Source organism: Equus asinus, chromosome 2 (assembly GCF_041296235.1).
Source record: "Equus asinus isolate D_3611 breed Donkey chromosome 2, EquAss-T2T_v2, whole genome shotgun sequence".
Taxonomy (NCBI): domain Eukaryota; kingdom Metazoa; phylum Chordata; class Mammalia; order Perissodactyla; family Equidae; genus Equus; species Equus asinus.
In genome coordinates, this window is record NC_091791.1 from 191,758,643 (window position 1) to 191,784,681 (window position 26,039).

At 40.9% G+C, this 26,039-nt stretch overlaps 2 protein-coding genes across 2 annotated transcripts in view; one reads left to right on the plus strand and one right to left on the minus strand.

Annotated features, from left to right (window-relative positions):
- Positions 1-593: 593 nt before the first annotated feature.
- Positions 594-11,557, plus strand: KLHDC2 (kelch domain containing 2). Its single transcript, XM_014854278.3, has 13 exons — positions 594-1,247; positions 3,430-3,509; positions 5,004-5,121; positions 7,163-7,278; positions 7,599-7,680; positions 7,848-7,931; positions 8,479-8,559; positions 8,634-8,692; positions 9,125-9,234; positions 9,634-9,706; positions 10,765-10,852; positions 10,953-11,005; positions 11,250-11,557. Exons 1-13 carry the CDS (start codon positions 1,095-1,097, stop codon positions 11,371-11,373), a joined length of 1,221 nt encoding a protein of 406 aa, XP_014709764.1. The 5' UTR covers positions 594-1,094; the 3' UTR covers positions 11,374-11,557.
- The window catches only part of NEMF (nuclear export mediator factor), a 55,301-nt gene continuing 38,861 nt past the window's right edge, over positions 9,600-26,039 (minus strand). Inside the window, exons 22-33 of the mRNA XM_044765598.2 lie at positions 25,919-26,039; positions 23,970-24,249; positions 23,202-23,244; positions 23,012-23,061; positions 21,289-21,442; positions 16,497-16,574; positions 16,155-16,352; positions 14,561-14,593; positions 13,415-13,515; positions 13,271-13,314; positions 13,109-13,188; positions 9,600-12,836 (exon numbers count right to left, since the gene is read on the minus strand). Coding sequence (XP_044621533.1) covers positions 12,759-12,836; positions 13,109-13,188; positions 13,271-13,314; positions 13,415-13,515; positions 14,561-14,593; positions 16,155-16,352; positions 16,497-16,574; positions 21,289-21,442; positions 23,012-23,061; positions 23,202-23,244; positions 23,970-24,249; positions 25,919-26,039 — 1,260 coding nt within the window. The 3' untranslated portion in view covers positions 9,600-12,758. The remainder of the gene's footprint in view (positions 12,837-13,108; positions 13,189-13,270; positions 13,315-13,414; positions 13,516-14,560; positions 14,594-16,154; positions 16,353-16,496; positions 16,575-21,288; positions 21,443-23,011; positions 23,062-23,201; positions 23,245-23,969; positions 24,250-25,918) is intronic.

Genomic DNA, 26,039 nt, shown 5'->3' on the forward strand with positions numbered 1-26,039 from the left:
GGACCCCGCCCCGCTCAGCCGGGACCCCCAACCCCCTCCGCCGGGCCCCCGCCCCGCTCAGCCGGGACCCCCAACCCCCTCCGCCGGGCCCCCGCCCCGCTCAGCCGGGACCCCCAACCCCCTCCGCCGGGCCCCCGCCCCGCTCAGCCGGGACCCCCAACCCCCTCCGCCGGGACCCCGCCCCGCTCAGCCGGGACCCCCAACCTCCTCCACCGGGCCCCCGCCCCGCTCAGCCGGGACCCCGCCTCGCTTAGTCGGGACCCCCAACCCCCTCAACCGGGACCCCGCCCCGCTCAGCCGGGACCCCCAACCCCCTCAGCCAAAGCCCCTCGCGCCCCCGCCCCCCTGAGCCGGGAGCACGCACGGCCCCGCAGCCGGAGCCCCGCCCTCCTCAACTGGGACACGCGCCCCGCCCCGCCCCCCTCAGCCAGACCCCGCCCCCTCTCAGCCGGGCCTGGCGTGCCGCCCCGCCCCCTCAGCCCGGGTCCCCCCGCCCCCCATCAGCCAGGATCCGCGCGCGTCCCCGTCCCCCTCAGCCAGACCCCCGCCCCCTCAGCCGGAGCCTCGCGCGGTCCCCTCAGCCAGGACCCCGTCAGCCAGAGCCCCGCCCCCCTCCGCCGGACCCCGCGCGTCACCGCGGCCGGAGCCCCGCGAACGTCAGCGGCCGGGCGCGTCCCCAGGCAGCCGGCAGCGGCTCGGCGCGGGAGTCCCGAGCCCGGAGTCCTCCCCCTTCCCTTTCCGGCCGAGCGCTCCGGGAAGCCCCCGCCGCACGGAGCGCTCCCGGAGGGCCGTCCCCGCGAGAACCTGGCCGCGCGCAGCCTCTCCCTGAGCGCCGCGGCGCGAGGAGGCCGCCCGCATCCCGCCAGCCCGGCCTGGGCCTCCGCGCGGCGGGCCGGCCGCTTCCGGGGCGGGGGCGGCGGCGGCGGAACAGGCGGGCGGCCGGCGTAAACAAGGCCGAGGCCGCGGCGCTCGGGAGGCGGGGCGGCGGCAGGAGCTCGCGCCCGCCCAGGACCGTCCCCGCCCGCCCGCAGGCCGCCCGGGCCCTCAGCCTCTCCTCCTTTGTCTCCTCGCGACGGCCGGAGTGGGGCCTCGAGATGGCCGACGGCAACGAGGACGCGCGGGCGGACGACCTGCCGGGCCCGGCCTACGAGGGCTTCGAGGGCCTGGAGCTCGCCTGCCCCGCCGAGCGCAGCGGCCACGTAGCTGTGGGCGACGGGCGCCACATGTTCGTGTGGGGCGGCTACAAGGTCAGCGGGCGCCGGCCGGGGGGCGGGGGCGGCTGCTGGCGGCCCCCGGGCTGTAGTCACGCTGCCGCTGCCCGCGGAGCCCGCGCTCCCCACGCACCCCCTGCTCGCCCCAAGCACCCTCTCCCGCACGCAGCTCCCGTTCTCCCCCCATGCACGCCCGTCCTCCTGCTGCTCCCCCGATGCACGCCCCCCACCCCCGCAATCGAGCGTTACTCGGAGAGGGCAGGTTGGGCGGCGGGGGCTGCGGGTTTTACTGAAAAGCGCGGAGGCGGTGCGAGGGGTGGCGGCGCGATGTCCCCAGCACTGTGCCCCTGGGGCTGACGGCCCCCGTTCTTGCGGGCGCTGGCGGCGTCGGAAGCCGCGTCCCCGAGGCCCCGGGACGGGCCGGCGCGGGAGTCAGCCCTCCGCGCTCGGTTCTCGCTCGCTGTGGTTCGGCCTGCGGGGCTGCGTCCCCGGCGGCGTCGGAGAAACGGCTGACGTGTTGCACAAGAAACCCCGTTCGGGAGGCGAATGGGAAAGCTCCCCCGCCAGCCGCGCAGCAGCGGCAACAGTTGTCACCACCAAGTGCCTCCCTTGGCCCGATCGCCGACCCGGATTAGTTGGCGCTTCGGGCCACCTGCGGGAACCCGCCAAGGGTCTCCTGCTTGAACCTCGCTCACTCCTGCTCCGGCCCCGCTGCGTTTAGAGCTTCCCAGTGACACCCCACCTTCGAGAGTGATTTCATTTGCTGGGTGGCTCCGATCCATTCCTACCAAAAATATTTAGTCTCCAAAATGACCCCCCCCCCCTCCCCTATGGTCTCGAAGGCCAGCCTGCTGCACCTGTGCTTTCAGGACTTGCTCGGGGACTCTGGGGACAGATTTCGCTTAGGGTACAGTTGACCGCTTTTGAGATTACTCTCCAAAGACAGATGGGGGAGGCCGCTATCGCCGTCCTGGGTACTTCATTTGGTTTAACGACAGGTTTTTTGCCAATCCTAGTTAATCTGCAGTGGTTTCCCCAGCCTCCAATGAATAGGAGTTTGGAGGGGCGTACTTGGCGGGAGGAAGGTGGGCAGGTATGTGGTGACCCTTATTGAAAGGTAAATTGGAGAAAAGTAAGCCTGTTGGTCATTCACACTTCAGTTTAAACTGCTTTATTCGTAGTTCTGTCTGTCAGAATCAGCAGCATTGAGGCAATGGGCCGGCCTTGGGGGTGGGAGATTTGTGACGGTGAGTTTCCGAGGGCAGAGGCACGGTCAGTGAAGTGGGTAGGTGGCTCCACAGCAGGCGTCCTGCACCTTTGGGCTGGGAGCCTGAGGGTGGGCACAGGCAGCCCTTGGAGATAGGTTCCTCGCAGCGGTCAGGTTCCTGCCCGGGCAGGCTGATCTCCAGGTCAGCCCGCCGCCCTGCTTCCAGCTTTCCCTCCCTAAGCCGTGGAGTGGAAGGAGGGGTGTCTACGTGGCCGGCTGCTTGATTTCTGTCGTACTCTTCAAGCTTAGTACACTGACACCGTTCTCGGTGAACACAGCTTGTTTACTGTACGTGGATCAGAAGGCGGCCAGGGAGGTCCAAAGGCTGGAGAGGTCGGGCAGCGGCTGACCTGCGATTTCAGGGAAAGGAGGTTGGAATCACGGTCCCACCATTACTCGCTAAGTCACCTTGGGCAAATTACCTCTCTCTCTAAAAAACATGTTTTCCTGTAATATCAACTACGTTTTAGGGTTGTTGTGAGGATTAAGAATCCATGAATAGTTCAGGCAAATGGTAAGCCCCGTCTGTTAAGAATTATTACCTGAAGGAAGTAGAGCAGAACGAGGAACTTAAAATGTTGCATAAGGACTTAATGTTTGCATATTTGCAGCTCTACCCTTTCTGCGCACAGGTGCTCTCTCCCGAGGTCGTGCAACTGAAACTTGGTGCATGGCCCGTCAGGATAAAGTGGCCTTAGCAGTTTCCCGGAGACCTCTTAACTTCCTGCACCACTGCGCTGCCCTGTCAGAAACTTGAATTCAAGGCTGTCTGTATTAAGCATGACCTTGAGCATGTGGCACAGGGAGGGGAGGACTGTGCATTCGCTGGAACTGTAACACCTATTTAACTTTTCCTAACTCAGTATGTCAAATAAGATAGGAAAAAATATACGATAGTTCCTCTGTAGAATACCAATTATTTTTATATTTGCAATTTTTTTTTGTTCTTAGAGTAATCAAGTCAGAGGATTATATGACTTTTATCTGCCTAGAGAAGAACTATGGATCTACAACATGGAGACTGGAAGATGGTAACTCTGGATATTATGAGGGGGACTAAAAAATTCGAATAAGGTTGCAAACAAAAAGAAACTCTGTAAAAACCATTCTAATGACTAAAAATAGTTCAATTAAAGATGCTAAGCTATCTCTGTGCTCTGAAAACAAAGTTCTGCTAGTTTAGCTTAGCTGCTAAGCTTAGATGCTTGGTATCTCTTCAGAGGTAGTGCAGTAATTGCTAGATGCTTTTATGGCCTTTGAAGACATTTCTATTCAGGGCTCCATAAAGGATCACAGTAATATTAAAATAAAGAAGTAGGGGCTTCAGATCCTGGAATGGAAATAATAAAAGCTCCATATATATATTTTTCAAGATGTATGTCTTTTGTTACATGGTATCTTGAATGAGGGAAAGAATTTCTAGATTGTATCTGCTAAAAATAAAGGTGATATTCTATTTTAGTGAGTTCTCACATTAAAATTTCTATGCAAATCTCTTTGAAATAATGTATTTTTTTTAAAAAAACAAAACTAACTTAAATTTGCCTTCCCTGTAAACTGGGGATATTCTGCAAGGATCTTTTGCCAGTCTCCTGTGCCCTGGGCGGAGTGAATGCAGGGTGAGCCATGTTTGCAGATTCACGAGAGAGTCCTCTGCATGGCTGGCTCTGTGAGAACTTTGTGCTTTACATATTTTGCATAGCAGAGAGCTCAGAACTAGGAGAGTAGTCCTACTTGCTTTAAGAGTTAAAATAAGTCAGGATTATTTCTGTACATAGCAAATCAGTGTTAATCTGAGCTGTTTGCTAATCTTTTTCTAGAGAATTGGAAGTTTATAATTGTTTTCCTTTCATAGAGGATTCTACATATTTTTTAAAAATTCAGTCCCAGAAAGGATTCTTTTAAATAAGCCTACGAAACTGAAAGCTTAGCACACATAAAGTGATATTGTGAGGAGAGCTTGATGTCCTATGATATTCTGAATCTTAGATTTTTTAGGTTTTTTGATTCAGATTCATTTTTAGATTCACAGTGAGTTAAAAATGCCGAGCACTGAGAGGAGTGCCTGCTGTAGCAAGCACTGCTAAGTGTCTAAATGGCTAAACGGTGACAATAAAAACACCTACTGAATTAACCTGTCAGGATTGGGATGTCTGAGTTTTCCTTTTGGGTTCCTCACCCACTCAAAAACAAAAACAGAATAACCACTTATGGCCACGTACATAAAAAGCGAACAGTTCAGTTTGAGAAACAAAATGGGATGCTCCTAGAATGCTAAAATGTGACACTCAGGCTTCTGGCGTCTCTCCTCCTGCCCACGCGTCAGACCAGCCAGCAGAGCATGTGGAAAGGGTGAAGAGGGAAGAGCTGGTGGATTCAATGTTGGAATTAGAAGAGCCCTAGAAATTATCTACTTAGTCCACTCATTTTTTTTTCCCTTTATTGTGGGGATAGAAAAAAAATGAATAGATTTTTGCATATCTTCCCTTTTGGGAAACTTATTTACATTCAGTTTTTTCCCTCAGGAAAAAAATCAACACTGAAGGTGACGTTCCTCCTTCCATGTCAGGAAGCTGTGCTGTGTGTGTGGACAGGGTGCTGTACTTGTTTGGAGGACACCACTCAAGAGGCAACACGAATAAGGTCTGTGCTTGTAAGGGTTATGGGTCAGGCAGTTTTATTCTTTTTTAGACAACTTCAGATTTCTAAGGTTAGCCCATACTTACTCCTGTCTCAGTTAAAAGATATATGTACTTGATTATGGTATGAATGTGCGTTTTAGTAAATTTTGTCTACCAGTCTTTATTTACCTAGGCCTTTTGTAAAATCAATTTTGGTTGGTAACCTGTGTGCAGTAAACTTCCTAGGTTGTTTTTCTTTGTGCTCTTTGCAGCTACTTGTTCTCTTTGAACCCTGCAGTAAACTAAATGGGGGTGATGGTAGAAATTAACAGACCACCACTCAGAAAGCCATAAGGATAAATTAACACCGACTAAATATTATATACTAATATTCCTGTAATATGGCGCCATAAGTACCATTGTTCAGACTTTGTATTTTTTCCAGATAGGAAAAAGATATTAGTTGTTCTCTCAGGCCAGTAAGAGACAGAGGCAGTCAGTCAGAAAGGTGCGTATGATAGAGGTAGGCTCTTATAAATTCATTTATTGGGCAACTTAGTAAGCACCTTATATGCTGAGCATTTGGTTAGACATTGGAGACAGAGATGAAGGACACAGTCCCCGCCTCTAGTTCACATTCTAGAAGGAACACATATAATTACTAATGGATTCAGTAACATATGGAGATACACAGAGCCTGGCTCATAGTAATAGCTCAGTAAATATTGCTGAATCTGAAAAAGAATCCTTGACATTCTGTTTGATAGGATAGATGAACAGAAAAAGGAGTCTTCACCCAAGAGGTGATGCTTGAACTGAATCATACAACTGGAAGAGGTAGCAAGGATACAGGTATCAAGATGCAGAGGTATAAGCAAATACATCTTGTTCATGGAAATGCCAGGTGGTTTGGTGTAAATGGAACATATGGCTGAGATGGCTTCAAACTGTGCCCCTAGGAACTTGAGGCATTTCTGTGAGATGCCCTGGGACATCTGTTGGGGAGCAGAATGTGTTGGGCAGGCTCCAGACCACCCTTTCCTCCTCCATGTTAACAAGTGTAGCTCCACTTTTGTTTTTATACATTAGGGTTTAAGGTTTTTTGAGGCACTGCTGTAGGCTGTGGTTGAGCCACATATTTTTCAGGGCCCAGGGGGAGAAAGATAGCTTTGACACAACATGAGGAAGTTTGGGAGAAAGAGGAGCTGTGGCCTTAGGAAGTAGTTAGTACGTCACATGGCTAGGCTTGAGTATTTTAAGTTTGACTGAAAGGAAGCTTAGGAGTCTTAAGAGAAGTAAGAAAATACATATGCTGGTCAGATTTATTCAGGTACCGGATGTGCACTCTTTTGAAGTTAGACCAACACTTAATCTTTTAAGATTTATCCTTAGCTCCTAGAGTTAAGTAGGCACTTAAGACGTTTGTTAAATTGAGTTTGAAGGTGAAATTGCTAAGTCTGAGTTTTTTGGTAATACCACCCCGATAACTATAAATTAGATCATTACGACTCTAGGTGCCTCTCTAAGGCACAGAATGTGAATCAACACACCTCTGTTCCTCCATCAACACAGTGCGGCTATGGAAAAACAGTAAGCTGAACTAAACAGGGTGCTTGGTGACTTCAGTAACTTACATTCCGGCACCAGTTCCTTCTCTAGACTGAGGCTGGCACTAGTTTGCAGACTGGCAGCCAGTGTGCAGTCACACTCTTAGTAGCACTGAATTAGATGACATTCTTTTTTTTTTTTTAAAGATTTTATTTTTCCTTTTTCTCCCCAAAGCCCCCCAGTACACAGCTGTGTATTTTTAGTTGTGAGTCCTTCTAGTTGTGGCATGTGGGATGCCACCCCGGCATGGCCCGATGAGCGGTGCCATGTCCGCGCCCAGGATTCCAACCTGCGAAACCCTGAGCCCCTGAAGAGCAGCGAGCAGACCTAACCACTTAGCCACGGGGCCGGCCCCTAGATGACATTCTTATCATCATAAATCACAGTAAAATTAAATGCCAACGTTGAATTTCTTTCACATAACCAAATCTAACTGAAATCATTGCTTCTGACAGTTCTACATGCTGGATTCAAGGTCTACAGACAGAGTATTACAGTGGGAAAGAATTGATTGCCAAGGAATTCCTCCATCGTCAAAGGACAAACTTGGTGTCTGGGTCTATAAAAACAAGTGAGTTAGCAGCACTATAGGTTTGGGCTTTTATTTGGAAAGTGGTTTGCCATTCAAGTCTCCTCAGCCAATAACCATTGTCAACACAGAACATACCTTCTAGGGCCCATATGAGGATTAAATGAATTCATACATCAAAGCACTGAACATAGTACCTAAGATGTAATTGTTAGCATATGAGCCATTATTATGTGAAGAAGTATTTTCATATACTCAAGTGTGCCTTTTCAACTTATAGCACAGGACAAAATAAGAAAAATCTCTTGTATCCTAACTTGTGGTTGTCTGAATTTTTAGTGTCTTGGTTTTTTATCAAACAGGTTAATATTTTTTGGAGGGTATGGATATTTACCTGAAGATAAAGTATTGGGAACTTTTGAATTTGATGAAACATCTTTTTGGGTAAGTGAAGTTTCATATTTGCACATGTCCTATTTAGTATGTTGAAATAATACATTTTGTTTGCTAGTAGTTTTGTCCATTTTGCCTTGTTAATAAGTCAAAGGCTATCTAATTTTCCAAACATTATTTGTAAAATAACTCAGATTCTTCTTATTTGTTTTTTATAGAATTCAAGTCATCCAAGAGGATGGAATGATCATGTACATATTTTAGACACTGAAACATTTATCTGGAGCCAGCCTATAACTACTGTGAGTTAATGAAGAGTAATGAATTATGAAAGCAAGGCGACTTAGAGAAGGGGTTGGGGGCGGGGTGTAAATGATGGTTCATTCTTGTTTTCTGGAAAGAGAAGATCCATAGCTTTCATTATTCTCCAAGGAGTCTAGAACTCAGAAAAGTTTAATGAATGTAAAGACTAACTCAGCAGCTATTATCTCATAGATGTTAAGTGGGATTGTCTGTAAAAATGACCTAGCACTAAAACTTAAGTTACTCAAATACTAGGTTTCTTTTTCCTCTGACACTGATGTCATATAATGTGCTAGCTTTTATTTTAAAAGATAAAAATAAAGCAAGCATTCTATTATATTAACTAGCTCATTCAGTAACACATCTCAAAAATATAAATTCCCAGTTTTGGTAGTCAGCCTTAAGCACTGCTGCTGACCACAAGTCTGCACTTCAGCTTAAAAGCTCAAGTGGCTCGCATATTCTTATCCCACATCTAGGGAAGACTCCTTCTGGGATTTATAGAAAGTTCACTTACTTATTAAATTGCTCTTATGCCCTTAACAGGGTAAAGCACCTTCACCTCGTGCGGCCCACGCCTGTGCAACTGTTGGAAACAAAGGCTTTGTGTTTGGAGGCAGATATCGAGTGGGTATATACATAGTTTCAGTGACTTGTTCTTGAATTATTCAAAATGATAACTACTTCATTATCCTTTTCAGGATGCTAGAATGAATGACCTTCACTATCTTAATCTGGATACATGGGAGTGGAATGAATTGTAGGTATCGCTTTAGATAATTATTTAGAAAAGTTTTTCAAAAAATTTTGTTTTTCCCCTTATTTTCTACTATTAGTATATAATGTACTTGCCTAAATTTTCTCTAACTGTGAATTTAAATAAATATGATGACTAGATCCTTAAAGAAGGACTTTTATCTTTTATTTCCATTCTCTGTTGCCATAATTGTGTTGCTTGGCAGATAGCATGTGTTCACTGTTTGCTGAAAAGAAAAGGTCTAAAGTTGACTCCACTTTCAAAGGAAATAATTCCTTCTGAAGCATGTATTTGTTAATACTAAGAAGCCTTTTTAAATGTAAAGTCTTTTTTAATAATTCCATATAATTTTTTTAAAAAACTTCAGTATTTCTCTGCATTAAATACAGTAGCTGCTTTTAGACAGAGATATTGTAACTTAGCTCTTATTTTCAGAATTCCGCAAGGCATATGTCCAGTTGGCCGGTCTTGGCACTCACTCACACCAGTTTCTTCAGATCATCTCTTTCTCTTTGGAGGATTTACCACTGATAAACAGCCACTAAGTAAGTCCTTTAAAACTATGAGAAACCATTATATATCATTCATATATATAAATAGCTGAAAAAAATCAGTCTATTTCAGATGTATCAGAGGGCTGCAGGGCTGGTTGGAAGTTTGCTATTAATTTTGATCCTATAACATACCTATAATTGTTTTTACATTACGACATACATCCATTCTGTCCAGTAAAGAAATGACCTGGAGCAAGTCAAAGCCCTGCTGAAGGGCTGTAATATGCAAGATTTACTTGGTTAATTGCAGAGAAAAAAAAGAAGGGAATACACTTTCTGTCTCTATTCACAATCTGATTACCTTTCTTGCTAAAGCTGTACCCTTTAAATATCAATGTCACATTGACAGAATAACATGCTTCATAGCTCTTTTTTATTTGCTTCAATTAGGTGATGCCTGGACTTACTGCATCAGTAAAAATGAATGGATACAGTTTAATCATCCCTATACTGAAAAACCAAGGTATGAAGTATTTAAACGATAATTTTTTATATTGAATTAATGAGCTCCATAGAGATGTACAAGACTGGTACTGATTTAGGAAATTTTGGCTGCATTAAATCCATCATTCTTTCAAAAATCCTAGCATTCACTAAGGTTTAACATCATACCTTTTGAAAGAAAACAAATGTTATCCTAGTATCAAATGCTTTCTCTTCCATCATCTGTTTATGAAAAATAGGGCTGGATTTTGATTTTTGTGTCTTCCTTCATCATAAAATTGATACAGTTTATAAGCTCTTTATTCAACTGAGTTGCACTGCATCTAGGTTTGTCATTTAAAAAAAAAAGAACTGGAAAGGAGAGAATTTCAAAACCTTAAAGAATGTAAATGGAGGGAAAAAAATCAGAAACTTTCAATTAGATGTGCAATAGTGCTGTATAACAAAGATTAAGAAGTCATATCATCCAAAAAAAGAGCCTATTAAACACTGACAGTTATTTTTCTTGTTACTCGCAAAAAGAATTGTTATGAAGACTGCTAAAGGAAATGAAATGGTCAGAGTTGGTGTTCAAAACACATTCAGATATGTCAGCTTGCATTTTTTCCCAAGCCTCTAACCTAAGTATAGCCATGCCACTGAGACTTCATTTGACATAAATAGTCTTTCCATAGAATTTCCAGGCCTTCAGAGACCTTCAGTGTATTCAGCCAGTTTCAGCATCCTTCAGATGTTTTGTCTAAGGCCAACTGGCCCTACCTATGAAAAGAGAAAGAAGGGAGGGCATATACTGTTCATCTCCTGGAAGGTTTTTATTGCTAACAAAGACCTAGAGAACAGATCATTCAGTTCAAACCCCTCGTTGCATACATTAGGACTGGACCAGAGAGAGAAAAAAATAACATCCGATAAAATTCTAGCTTTTGCTACTTTTCCTTAAGATAATTGCTTCTCACCATGATGTTTTGGTCTGAACTAAGATCTTTAGCTTTTATTTCATCAGCTCTATTCTGCGGTGTAAACTACCAATTTGGTGTTTTGGGTGACTTCAAATTAGGACTTTTGTTTTAAATATAGATTATGGCATACAGCTTGTGCCAGTGATGAAGGAGAAGTAATTGTTTTTGGTGGGTGTGCCAATAACCTTCTTGTCCATCACAGAGCTGTAAGTATACTACCCTATGGTAAAGGAGACTTTCTAATGTTGCTGAAACTTATCTGTGAAGTACTTGCTTTTTAATGTGTTCTTCATGTCTACTTTTCAGGCACACAGTAATGAAATACTTATATTTTCAGTTCAACCAAAATCTCTTGTAAGGTAAGTGACTTTTCACTTGGTCCTTAGGGATTATTTTAAATTGTTTCTTAACACTTTAAATTAGTGCTCTTGAAAAACCAGGTTTGTGGATAATTTAAGGGCAATAACCAACCTTCATTGATAGAACTAATTCCTATGGAAATCTTTAAAGAAAGTGGGTGGGGTTTTTTTGGTAGCTTGTCAAGTGAATGTACTTCTAAACAGTCAAGTGAAATTATTTCTCTCTTTCCTTGTCCACTTTCAGGCTAAGTTTAGAAGCCGTCATTTGCTTTAAAGAAATGTTAGCCAACTCTTGGAACTGCCTTCCAAAACACTTACTTCACAGTGTTAACCAGAGGTTTGGTAGTAACAACACTTGTGGATCTTAAGGCTTCATAGAGAATGCCTCTCATCACTTGCATGGACAGCAATTCTGTAAACACCAGAGAGTGGCATCGTTTGTATAATTATATGCATTGTTGTAGTTTACAGCTTTTTGGTTTTAATGTGCATGTGAATGGCTAGAGAACCTATTTTTGTGTCTAAAGTTTACAATAAATGTATTTAACACCAGTGACTGTCTTGTGATAAAGCAAAAGAAAAATGATACTTGGGCTTTTTACCCCGAGGAATGGTGTTATAAGTCCTTTTTTGGTAACTTTAGGATATATATCTGTAGAAACATTATACTAATTATTCTCACCACTATCAAAATGGTGAAGTTCTTTTAAAAAACATTAATATTTTAGATTTTTTTTAAATGGCAAGAGTAGTCTATTATGTTGTATTTACGACACTAGGCTACATAATTATAAAGTTGTGTTTTTTTTTTACATTAATCTCAAATGGAAAAATATTCTCAGTAGCACTAAGCTAATAAAAGAAATTTTGGAAGGACCAACAGCTACTTAGTACTTTGACCTTAATGCTTTGGTATAGGGGCTGGGGCAAGTGGTCGTATTGACTATCGGCAGCTGCTGTCTAATTTAAAAAGTAACAGTTTTGTGGCTCATAAAAGAATGGAAATAATGTATGACTTTATTCTCCATTCTGTTAGGAGACAGAAGAAAAAAGCTGGGTCAGGAGTCGTTAGTGATAAACCTACAAGTGCACTTCTGATATTATAGGTTAAGATATTAAGTAACATGCTAGTGATAATTACTAGAGGTGGAAAGAAGAAAGTAAGATGAAAAGTGAAGGTGTATAAGTGCATGGAAGTGATCAACACCAATTTCTTCTAGGTGTTATTTAAGTTGAGTTATGGGAATTATCTGTATTTTAAATCTGGTCTAATGTCAGTAAAGGTGGAAGGAAGTTTATTCCTTCAGTAGTTTAGGTTTAACCATGCCCAACCCCCACCACCACCAGAAAAAAAAACCCTGTGATTGTCCTGGGAGTAACAGATACATTAGATGGTCTATACAGTAGACTCCCAAGTCAGCAGTCTAAGCAATGGAGCCACTTCACTGTTCCGTTTCCTTACAACATGAAATGAATAATTAATATTAACCCCCCAAATTCCAAGAAAATGTAGAGTAACTATAAATGTATACAATTAGCATTTAACTGTCCACAAATATTTTAGGAAATCCCATCATAGTGTTTCCTCTCTATAAAACTGGAAAAAAAACAATAAGTTCTTTTGGCGAATATAGCAAGGCAATGTTTAGTTCATTTTTAAATACGGAAGTCTTGTTACGTGGTGTTTTCATCTCTGGACTTCCAAAAGGCTATAAAATTGGCTCTTCGCAAATATTTTAGGATTTCATTCCAGCTATTTCCTTTTTACATTCAGAAGGTTGGGTGCAGACACTTTCACTTTGCCAGGAATGTTTCTTGATAAATCCGTGTCCTAAAAAAAGAGAATTGCTGAATATCTTCACATTCTATGTGGTCAATCATATTTCTTTTATGATAATTATGTATCCTCTGCTGTCAAAAGAAAGGCATTTCCAAAATTACCTGAAATGATTTTACTTATTTTATACTGCTTCTAATAAGACAACCAAACAATACCTAGAGCTTCCATTTACTACATAAAGCAGGAAAAAAACAGAAAATTGTAACTGCTAAGATTTTTAATTGCACCACCAATCTCCAAAGAGTTCTGGAGGAATACTTTACCTTTACGCTGCGAAATAAGTCTTTTTCTCTTGCCGTTGCTTCTTTGGAATGCATGAAACTGTTCAAGGCTGTTTTTGCAGCTGTAAATAGAAAAATAAAAAGATCTACTTCTATTCCGTCAAGAAATGTTTAAAATAATAATTCAGAAAAGATTTTAAATACCTTTTCCCTTTTTCTGAACTCCAGGAGTAAGTTTCACTTTGTATCTTTAAAAAAAGATTTGCATGTGTTACTAAATAGAGATGATAAAACAATTCATAAGTTGCTGTTGTGTCAGCTGCTTTGAGTAAACTAATGATGACTTACTTATAGTTCGTCATGGTGGCATAAGGGGCACATATCGGAACGGCAAACAGTAGAACATCTTCAGGATGTGGCTGTCCTGTCAAAGAGTCAAACAGATTTTCCTAAAAAGGGAAGAGAAAAACCATTAGAAAAGTCATTTATACCAGTCCTAAAAAAAACCAAAACTCTAAAACACTATCATATTAATATCTCAACTTAACTTTTATCCTTTGCTGATAGACATACAGTCTTAACTCTGCTTTACAGCTCCAAAGAGAGTTTAAGACCAATTGTGTTTAAAGACACAATCTTCACTACCAGTAATTTTTGCCTGGCATAGTGAGAAATGAGAACGATTTTCAAAATGATACTGGAGATAAATTTAAGGGAGAAATAACATGTTGGATATTACTCGAGTTGGAGAAAACTACTGTGGATTAAAATGATGCACAATAATGACAACAAAGAGATTTACATCCACTGCATGGAAATGGGACTGATACTTTGGCTAGACCATTGGTTCTCGATCAGGCAGATTTTGCCCCCAACACTGGGCAGCGATATCTGGTTGTCACAACTTGTGGGGGTAGGGAATAGAGGGCTACTGGCCTCTAGTGGGTGGAGGCCAGGGATGGGACAGCTCCCCTCAACAAAGAATTATCTGTCCCAAAATGTTAATAGTGCCGAAGTTGAGAAATTCTAGGCTACAACAGCTGTCTCTTGCCTGTTCTTAAGGAGAAATCCTTGGGCTTCTTAGAGTTCCCATTTGGTGGGCTGCCAACAAGATTGCCTATATTTATTTAACAATTTGAGGAAATTGAGATTCAGGACAAAATGCTTGGTGCTGAAGTAGAGTGTTTACTATGCACCATGAACTTGTCTAAATGCTTTACATATCTTAACCTAGCTCTCAAAACAGCTCTCTCCTGGTAGGACAATTACTACCCCCACTGTTCAGATGAGGAAACTGAGGCACAAAGATCAATGTTTCCAAGGTTGTAGTTATATCTAGCAAAGTTGTGATCCACACCCAGAATGTTAGACTCTGGAGCTTGGAGTCTTATCTTAGCCTTTTAAGTTTTAATCAGTTAGAAGTTGTGTGTCAAATACTCTGGAGACTTGACTGCAGTCAGAGTGCCACAGTGGGAGCCCAATACAGTGTCATACCTCATTTCCCTGTTGATCCAGGTCTTGCTCTTCCTGCTCCAAACAGAAAATTTTAAGTCAGCTACAACTTAAATTGAAATTCCACACCATTAAAACTATGAGGAGAAAGAAACAGTGATGTAACGAGACTGTTACATCTAACCCACAGGAGAAGGACTCTGAGACTCTCAGTCAACTGATTTGTGTCTTAATATTTCAGAAAACAATGCCATTCTCAGAGAAAAAGGACTATTCTCTGAAGTTTAAAAAAGACAAGACTTTCGCAGAGAGCACATGCTAAAGCAGTGAATGTTCTAAGGACAATTTAAATGGCAACTAAGCTTGATATATTTGCCGGGGGAAAGGAAATGGAGAATCCTGGTGAACAGAACTTTTACTTTTCAGTCTCTGTTCAACAGTTTTAGGATAAATTCTTCACATATTAAGACAAGCTTAATATTGTTTACTTTACTCACATTAAAAAATCTATGTGGAGATAACCTGTGAAAGCATGTTCAGAATTAACACCTCTAATGAATATTTATGAGTCTAGGGTTTATGGAATAAATTAGCAATATAATAATAGTGTAAAAATTTGAAGACCAAAATGAATTTTAATATTAACAAACAACACTGTTCAGCAGAAAAAAAAAGAAAACAGTAATACATTTAGAATCCCTATAAGCATCACCTGCACCAAACAGGGCATGCCATTACAACCAAAGCTTTAACTGTCATAAATAAAAACACAGGCTCAATCAAAGATATTCTACAAATTTATAAAACAATCTTTTGCTCAGAATTTCAAGAAGATGTATATATTCCTACAAGAAGATATACTTAAGGCTGGGCTTGTTGTATTCAGTTGATAGAACAATCAGGCAACCATCTTAACTGGAAAAAATGTTAACTTCTCATTGGTTTTGCAACCAGGGCAGCTGGCACTTTAACTGAGTAGCCACTTTCAACATTATGCAAGATAATATAGCATATACTACTATAGAAAAACCCAGAGAAGTGCAGATTTATTTTCCTCTCATTTTCAAGACAATCTCAATTATCTGTCTTATTTTAGCAAAGTCAGTTCCCACCAGAATCAAATAAAACCTCTCCATAAAATTGATTATTTTCTAAAGGCTTGCGATAAACTTTTTTTTGATTTTGAGGAAGATTAGCCCTGAGCTAATAATATCTGTTGTCAATTTTCCTCTTTTTGTTGAGGAAGACTGGCTCTGAGCTAACATCCGTGCTCATCTTCCTCTACTTTATATGTGGGATGCCTGCCACAGCATGGCTTGATAAGCGGTGCGTAGGTCTGCACCCAAGATCTGAACCGGTGAAGCCCGAGCCTACGAAGCGGAACGTGTGGACTTAACTGCTGCACCACCAGGCCAGCCCCTGTGATAAACTTTTTATCAGCTAGCAACACCACCATTTTTATGGTCATATACTGCAATTCTAGTCTTTTAAGGTGTATTTCTAAGATGACTTCCCATTAAAAATAGGGTTACTATTCATCCTGGTTTTAGTACTCTAAGTCCCATGCCCTGGGACCCCTGGGATGGTTCGTCCCCCTAATTAAGAAGCAAAAAGCCCACATGAGTGGTAGCCATACCTTGTCATCATGTGGATCATCTACAGCCAAGTCTTGTAACTCATGAGTTACAACTGCAAGGGATGGAGTTTCTTTCTTTATGCTGTCTGAAACCCGTGGTCCACTTCTAGGTTTCTGGGGCTGTTTCTTCACTGGTTCATCCTTTGTTTTTCCTTTCTTCCCCTTCTTTCCTTTTTCTTCTTTGTTTGAACCCGCAGACTTTAAGGCATAGAGGAAAAGAGTTAATGTTGTCCATATTGTCACTATTTTAACAGAAATGTATTGAATGCCTTGCATGTGACAGGCAGTGGTTTGGATGTTCCTTGTAAAGCAAAAGAAGAAAATGTTTTAGATGTTACTCACCCCCAGCAATTTCATGATGAGTTCACGTTCTTCTTCATCTTGGTCTTTGTATTTTTCCTTCATTTTTTTCATCTTACTCTACAAATGTCAAAAGATTTTGGTTGGAAGAATTCAGCAGTAAAAAAATTTTAACAAATATTTGTAAAGAAAAGGTGTTTTAATTCTGTCAAAAATGCTTATTGAGCGAGGTGCCATTATAATAAACAATGGAGGCTAAAAAGATGGATAAACATGGTCCTCAGCCTCAAGGAATTTTATCATCTGGTGGAAAAAGACGACACATACAAGAGTAAGGATAAATTAATGCAACATATTCTAAACACAAACAAATTATTTCTAAGATAATTTAGAGAAAGACATTTCTTTCACCTTGAACAAGAACTGTGGGGAAGAAATAAAGCGAAACTTAAAAGTTAATCTTCAAAGAAGTAAGTTGTATAGTATCTGGGAATCTAGGAAAAGCAAGGTTATATGAGGTAAAGACAAGACAGAATAGCTACAGCAAGTCATCACATTTGGTGAAGTCGAGATTTGCATGCAGAGGGGGAACAGGAAACAAAGCAGCAAAGCTAAGCTGGGTGCTTACTGCAGAGGCTGGTAAGACTTTGAATTTATCAACCAAACCCTGGCTACACACCCAAATCACCCTAGTCGTTTTTAAAACTACAGACATCTGGGCCTCACCTCCAAAGATTTATGTCCTGATTAGTCTTAGCTGGGGCCCAGATGACAAATTTCTAAACTTTTAAAGATTTCTTTAAATAGGACACAAAAAGACACTATTAAAGACAAGATTGATAAATCAGACTTCATTAAAATGAACAAGTGCTGCTCATTAAAATACACTATTACAAAAGTGAGAAAAGCAGGGCTTAAGATGTGAAAAGTATTTGTAATACATATATCCAAGAAAAGACTTGTATTCAGGATTTCAAAGAACTCCTATACATCAATGGGAAAGCTGCACAACTCAGTTTTTAAAATGGGCGCTTCACGAAGAGGATATTCAAAGGTCTAATAAACATGAAAAAGTGCTCAATATCATTAGTCATCAGGGACATGCAAATTAAAGCCAAATAAGACTTCAGTATCTACACAATTGAATGACTAAACCCTGACAACACGAAATGTTAGGATGAGGGACAACTAGAACCTTGATCCATTGCTCGGCGAGAAGTTAGTACAAGTACCACGGAAAACTGTTTGGAACTATCTACTAACGCCAAACACAGCAGGTCCGCTCTAACCCAGCAATTCCACTCCTACTTATACACGACAGGAACACATACGTGTGGACCTAAACGACAGGTCTGAGACCGTCTACTGACAATACAGCAGACAGATCACTTGTGGCAGAGTCATACAATGGAATGCTATTTAACCACGCAAACGAACTACTGCTACACACAACAGCATGGGTGGCTTGCACACAATGCTGAGTGACAGATGCCAGACAAAAGAGTATGTACACCATATGATTACTTTTATATAAAGTTCAAGAACAGGCAAAATAATCTACAGTGATTAAAGTCAGAATAACGTTTTTTTTCTCGTGGGGATACTATTTAGAAAGGGGCAAGAGTGAGCCTTGTGGAGTACTGGAAGGGTTTGAGTGTCCTGATCTGGGTGGTGGTTTTACAGGCATGTGTGCACATAAACATGTAAGATTTGTGCATTTTACTATATGTACATTATACCTGAAAAAAATATTCAGAGTAAAATGAACACTACTAATAATAAATTGAACCAAGAAATGGAAAACTCAATGAAAAGAACAGTTTCTTGGAAAATATAACTTAGGAAAGCCAACTTCAATGAAACAGAAAACCTGAATGGGCTTATAATTGCTGAAGAAATTTAATTAGTACTTAAAAACCTACCCACAAAAACCAAGATATCAGGCTCAGTTTTCTTAGCAAATGCTATCAAATTCCAAGGGACAATCTTCATTTTATACAAAGTTCTAGAGAACAGAAAAAGGGGAAAGTTCCAAACTTATTTTGTGAAGCAGGTGTAACCTAGACACCAAAACCAGGCAAGGGCAGTATGAAGGAATGCAGGCCAGTTTGATAGATTTTCTCAAGTAATTTACCACATTAACTGATTAAGGGAGAAAAATAATAGATGCAGAAAAAGGTTTCAATATAATTTAACTCATCATTATTAAAGATAACCCTTCAGAAAGGATATCTACCAACAACCCACAGGAAACATCTCATAATGATAAAAATCTTAGAAATAGTTCCTTTGATGTAATTAACAAAGATGTACACCATTATTATTTCCATGCAACACAGTACTGATGTTTGAGCCAGTGCAAAAAAACATGAGAAAAATAACAGATATTAGGATTAGAAGAAAGAAAAGCTATTATTTGCAGGCAATATGACTGCCTATAGATGAATATTAAAATAAATATTCAATAAGATTGCCTATTACAGGCTGGCCTGTTGGCACAGTGCTTAAGTTCACTCACTCTGCTCCATCGGGCCGGGGTTTGCCAGTTTGGATCCCAGGTGCAGACCTATGCACTGCTTATCAACCCATGCTGTGGCAGGCGTCCCACATATAAAGTGGAGGAAGATGGGCAAAGATGTTAGCTCAGGGCCAGTCTTCCTCAGCAAAAAGAGGAAAATTGACAACACATATTAGCTCAGGGCTAATCTTCCTCAAAAAAAAGGAGACTGCATATACTAGATCAATATATGGAAATTGTCTTCCCACATACCAGCAACTAATAAGCAGGAAGTGAAAGTTTTAAAAATATACCATTTACAAAATGTAAGAAAAATTTTAAGTAGGAATAGATAAGATGGCTAAGACTCTACGGGAAAACATATCTTTACTGAAGAATGTAAAATATTCTTACATTCATGGACAGGAAGACGCAATGTGGTAAAGATGACAGTTCTCCACAGAATAATCTAAAAATTCAATGTATTTTAATAAAAATTCCATGAGGATTTGCCTTAGAACTTAAATTGTCTGCTGAATATTTCATTGTATAAATGCACCATATTATTTATTGTTACATCATATTGTTGGACATTTAAGATAATTTTCAGTTTTTTTGCTATTATAAATATCAACTTGATGAATATCCTTACTGCACACACATGATGTCTTTTAGGATAAATCCCCAGATGTGGAATTGCTTAGTCAAAGGGTAAATGCACTGTTAGGACTCTTGATGGGGTTCCCATGGTGTAGACTCAAACACTTACTGAGCGATTGAACACACATCATCTATTAATCCAACTGATGAAAAACTCCCCTTGTTTACAGAAGCATTTCTTTCATCACTTTTGTTTTTTCCACATTTGCCATTTCTCTTTCAATTTTATTGACAGTTCTTTTCTCCATCTGGAATTTAGTATTTTCTTTTTTTTTTTTTAAGATTTTATTTTTTCCTTTTTCTCCCCAAAGCCCCCCGGTACATAGTTGTGTATTCTTCGTTGTGGGTTCTTCTAGTTGTGGCATGTGGGACGCTGCCTCAGCGTGGTCTGATGAGCAGTGCCATGTCCGCGCCCAGGATTCGAACTAACGAAACACTGGGCCGCCTGCAGCGGAGTGCGCGAGCTTAACCACTCGGCCACGGGGCCAGCCCCTGGAATTTAGTATTTTTTAACATGACTAGTCACTAATTTTGAATAATTCATACCTTCCCAAACAATGTGTAACATACAAAATTTTTAAATATACAGTTAATGGTCCTTTGTCTAGATTTTATTCTGTTTCACTTTTCTAACTGGCTATCCCTATGTTAAAATCATACTATTTTATTTATTTATTTTTTCTACTTTTTCTCCCAAAATCCCCCCAGTACATAGTGGTATATTTTAGTTATGGGTCCTTCTAGTTGTAGCATGTGGGACGCCGCCTCAATGTGGCCTGATGAGCAGTGCCATGTCCACACCCAGGATCCGAACCGGCGAAACCCTGGGGTGCCGAAGCAGAGAGCGTGAACTTAACCACTCAGCCATGGGGCTGGCCCCAAAACCATACTAATTTAACAATTCTAACATTAAATGTTTTACTACTAGTAGGGAAATCCCCCTCAATCTTCTTTTTCAAGATTTCCTTAGCTATTCTGTAGTATTTACTCTTTCAAATGAACTTTAGAATTACTTTATCAAGTTAAAGTCTCAATTCTGATTAAAGTCATGTTGAATTTACATATTATTATGGGGAGAACTCATGTTCTTCCCTTCCATATCTGTAGTATGTCCATTTATTTGAGGCCCACTGGAAAAACACAGGAAATTGTGATCACTATTGATGGAAGAAAGATCTTAAAACATGACTTCTGTTAAGATTTCAGAGGAATTTAACTTTTATGGAGATACACTGATACATTAGCTCACAATCCTCTCTTTCACACTTCTACAACATTTTAAAATATACATATTCTAGATCCACTACCTCTTCCTTCACCAAACATCTTTGATAAAATATATAAGAACTCTAACCAAAATTGCATTAATAATTGAAAAAGAAACTACTAAGTCAAATTATCAATAAGGACCAGCACGGCCACTTACTGGCCAAGTGTCTCTGGCAATCACAGTCTCCTATTCCTGGGAGCTTCTCTCTAGATGATCTCAAAGGAACACAGAACAGTGAACTCTGTGTTCCCCACAGTGAATCTTTTCAACTAATTTTCAGTCAAAGGAAATCTTGCCTATATCTTCTGTTTCACTGAAAACTTGATAAAAATTTAAGCGGAACCTCACAACTTCATTTGTGAACCATATAGTACTGTCATTAACAGTTCACCCCAAAGTTTTATTACCTTTTGTCCTCGCTTCATTGGCTGAACAGCTGGGACATTTTTGCTTGTGTTCTGATGAGTTTCAACGTGTAGGGCATTTTCTTTTTCTTTGTCTTTTCCCTCTATCACTTCTAAATCCCCTGGGTCACTTGGAAGCTTTTTCTTCTTCATTTCCCTAAATATAAATGAAACAGAAATGTCTGATTCTTAGAATTTCAGTCTTAATGCCCTAAAAAAATTACATGGGGAGGGGAACATGTACAGTATATAAAAAAATCAAGGTTTCTGCTTACCTTGATAGTCACCAGGTTATACTATACAAAGAAGCACAAATCATCACACAGGAGAAAGCTGACAACTTTTCTCTCATGGGTTATCATTCTCTCTGTCATCCAGGCTGACCACTGTGCCCCTGACTTATCCTCACTCAGCAGCCACATTCAGTCCCTCAACACCTTGTTGGCCAGGCAGTGAGATTTGCTGTCTTTGTACCTACACGGCCTTAGCAGATCTTAGGTATTCAATAAACATTTGTCGGTTGGTTAGTTGAATAAACAAGTGGATTAAAAAGGTGAACACACGAAGGAGGAAGGGGAACTTCTGCGGCTGTGATACTATTCATGCGCAGTCTCTGATTCCCAAGGCCACTGCCCTAGTCCAGGTGCTCGTCACTTCCCACCCAGACTCCCTCCAGTGTCTCTCCATCATGTGTCTTCCCTAACTGTTTGCCTGTCACATTCCCACTCAAAATCTTCCCAAAGTCCTCCTCACATCACTTTCAGGATAAAGTCCAAAATACTTAGCTTGTCATTCTAAGTTCTCCACTTTTGGTCCAAATTCATTCCACCGATCTTACCATCTAACAGTTCACAGACATGACCTTTCTCCTCCTTTCCCCTTAGTCTCTTTATCATTTCCCCCAAGCACTGCCATATTACTTCCAAAACTGCCCCCTTTAGTTCACGCCAATTCTCCTTGGAGTCTCTGACCTTCCTACCTCCATTTACCTAAGTCCTAATATATCTTCAGGATATACTTCTGATGGTATTTCCCCAAACGCCAGAACTCACAGCATTTTCTTACTCATTTTCAGAGAACACCATGTACAGATTTACAGCTATTTCCTGAATCCAAGACTCAAAAGCTTCTTGAAGGCACAAACTTTGTTTTTGCCTCGTTGTATATGCAGTACCTAGTACAGTGCCATGTTTTCAGAGTCTCTCTGTTTAATGATTATCTTTGTCAAACAAAAGGGTTTACTGTCATTCCAATCTAGGGCGTCCTGGCGTGCCTGACTAGTTTTCATCTTTTCACCCTATACCACCTGTCTCAGTCATCCCTTTCTATTTGCCTCCCAAGACCTGCTATATTTAAAAAAAACCCAAGTCTTCCCTCTTACATAAAACTTTCTTAATTAATGTTTCAACTATTCCTGTTTATTCCTGCCAATATTATCGCAGAAGCAGCCTATTTAATACACTGCAATCATTATTGCACATATTTATGTAATAATAGGTTTGTCTCGTGTTACTTGACCTAGCTCACTGATTGTAGTGACAGATTAGGGCCCTAACACAGAAAATCCTACTAGAATTGAATATTAAAAACTAAAGATTTATGCTAAATCTTGGTCATTTTAATAAGGGAGTTTTTAGGAACAGCCAAGTGATCTGTCATAACTGAATTGTCAATTAAAAAAAACAGAACAACATGCTTTTCAGTTAGATAAAACAAGTATGTTTACCTTCTTTCCTTGGCTGACAAATGTCTCCGGCTTTGTAATTTACTGTCACTCTATTAAAATTAAAACAAAAAAACAAGCAAACACAAATAACATCACTACTATTAATTCTTCAAAAAGTAAAATTAAAAGGTAGAAAATTACTCATTGAGAAAGACATGATGTTCTTCACAGAACTTTGAAAATAGCTTACCAGATTAGAAGCTTCCTCTTTTGAAGCCAATTTCTGGAGGGACCTATGCAAACAAACAGAAAGAGAAGTCCTGTAGCCTGCAAGGGCACTCATTTACAAAGTCCAAAAACATTCACCTATATGCTTAATTACTGGCAATCCTACAAATTCTCAAATTTGGTAAAATTAGAAAAAATACAGTCAGATAGCTCATCTCCTCACCCTTTTAAATATATTCTTACACAGCTGACGTGTACTGAACACCTCCTGTGTGCCAGGTACAGCCAGAGGCTTTACATGCATATCATCTTCACCAAAACCCTACAAAGGGGCTACCATTCCATTGTCACCAAGAAGGAAACTGAAGCTCAGACACAGAGCAACTTGCGCAAGGACATATCCTGAGAATCAACTGTGGTCTGACTCCTAAGCCATTCTTACTTCAGTGATAATGCTTTTGTAACTAGGGCACTAATTACTTGGTGATCAGTAAGACATTCAAGACTAACACTCCTTATTCTTTTTTTTAAGGGAATCTCCTTTCTTATATTATTAGCATTTATAACCATTTACTTGTTTCTATTTTGACCCAGTTTGGCCACTTTTATATTTACTGTATTTTTCTACCCTGGGTCCTGAGAATTCTTTAGAGAGATCTCCCTACCAGTCAAATGGTGAAAAGATAATAAGACAGTGGAGGGTAAAAGCACCAAAGTCAATCTTGGCATTATCTTTGTTAAGTATTACCTTTAACTCTTCATAAAACTTCAAATCATGGTTTTTAATTACCTTTGAGGTTGCAGGTGGGATAGGTCAATGGTGGTATCGGGGTAACTGAACGCGTCTCCCCCATCATCCTTCACCTCACCCACAGGGTCCTGATCTTTCAGCACCTCTTCAGATTCTCCTTCGTCTTCAGAGCTCTCTTCCTGAATTCCTTCTTCATTTAGCTCATCTCCACCACTCTGAACAGTAATATCCTCTTGGTCAACCTGAGTCACGACTTCCACTTGCACAGGAGTTTCCTGTAATTCCTCCTTATCATCTTCACTGCTACTGTCACCTCCATCTGAAGAATTACCGTAAGGAAAGTCAGTGTGCCACCCCCACAATAGAGCTAGATGATTTCCTTGAAAACTTCATAAACATATTCTATTTACTTCCTGTCTTTCCAGAAGATCAACAGAAAAATGCCTGATCATCCCCAAAGGATACTCTGTATCATGAATTGGTTTGAATGAAACCAACATCCTTTGCCACAATAAATTTCTTGGAGAGTGCAGCCATTTCTACAATGAAAACTATAACCTGTCTTTGTTAGGTATTTCCAAAAAGGAGGACAACAGAAGTTCTACAAATTCTGCTGCTTTTATTATAATTTGCACAAGAATTGAAATAATACATGAAATATAATGGCACAGAGAAGGTGTTCATAGGTTTGCAAAATGAACACTGGCTAGTGGAATAATATGGTTTACTTGCCTCACCTATAAAATGAGATACCACTACCCATCTGACAAGAATGATTGTGAGAATTTAATAAAAAATAATGTAAATAGGGGCTGCGCCATGGCTGAGTGGTTAAGTTCACATGCTCCGCTTCAGCAGCCCAGGGTTTCATGGGTTCGGATTCTGGGTGCAGGGGTGGCACCACTCATCAGGCCATGCTGAGGCGGTGTCCCACATAGCACAACCAGAGGCACTCACAACTAGAATATACAACTATGTACTGAGGGCCTTTGGGGAGAAGAAGAAGAAAAGAAAAAAAAAAGATTTGCAACAGATGTTAGCTCAGGTGCCAATCCAAAAAAAAAAGTAAATAAAGTACTTAACAGTGTCAGGATCATGGTGAAAATACGAAGAAACAGAATCTTGTAGTATAATAGTAGTCCTAAATGAAACAGTGCAATATTACTCCTAAAAAGGAATGACCTTAGAAGAATAACTATAAAAATAATTTAGAGGGCGTACATTCCCTAGTTCCATTAGGCAGGAAGTAAATTTATTCCAGCAACGATAAGTGCTCTCTATGAAGCAAATATATTATTAAATCAAGCTAAATTCTCTTATAAGAAACTGCACTTGTTATCAACTCATCTTTGTATCATTTTTAACTCCTTAAGCCAAAAGTAAATGTTCATTCATATATATTTGAATCTATCTCTGTTAAACACATTTATATATTACTCATTAAATGCTGAAACTTGGGGCCGGCCCCGTGGCGCAGTGGTTAAGTTCACACATTCTGCTTCGGCGGCCCAGGCTTCGCCGGTTCGGATCCCAGGTGCAGACATGGCACCGCTTGGCAAGCCATGCTGTGGCAGGCGTCCCACATATAAAGTAGAGGAAGATGGGCACAGATGTTAGCTCAGGGCCAGTCTTCCTCAGCAAAAAGAGGAGGATTGGCGGCAGATGTTAGCTCAGGGCTAATCTTCCTCAAAAAAAAAATAAATAAATAAAAATAAAAAATAAAAAAAAACTTTTTTAAATTAAAAAAAATGAAGCTTTACTATATAAACATATACTCAAGTATATTAGTTACACATCCAATTAAACACTTTGATTCACTAGAATAAGTATAATTAACATTTCCAAAAACCAAATTCAGTAAAATTGACAGCAAGTGTCTTTTTTGAAATTTCAATTATCCCAAAGGAGATAGGATCTTCTAAGTAAGAATTTAGAAGCAAACTGGACAACAGAACATTATAAACTCTTTATTAAAATCTGTAAACTACCTAGTTGTTCCATTTCTTCTGAGATGAGGTCACTTGTGCAGCTGGCCAGTGTCTCCATGTCTTCATCCTGCACTCTGACTTTCCGTTCACCCCGATGTCTCCAAACACAAGACTCATCTAC

Excerpts from the sequence above, each read along its gene's own strand:
- KLHDC2 (XM_014854278.3), top strand. The coding sequence starts at position 1,095 with ATGGCCGACGGCAACGAGGACGCGCGGGCGGACGACCTGCCGGGCCCG. Across the intron at positions 10,853-10,952 it reads TTCTTGTCCATCACAGAGCT|GCACACAGTAATGAAATACT; the intron begins GTAAGTATACTA and ends TCTACTTTTCAG. Across the intron at positions 11,006-11,249 it reads CAACCAAAATCTCTTGTAAG|GCTAAGTTTAGAAGCCGTCA; the intron begins GTAAGTGACTTT and ends GTCCACTTTCAG.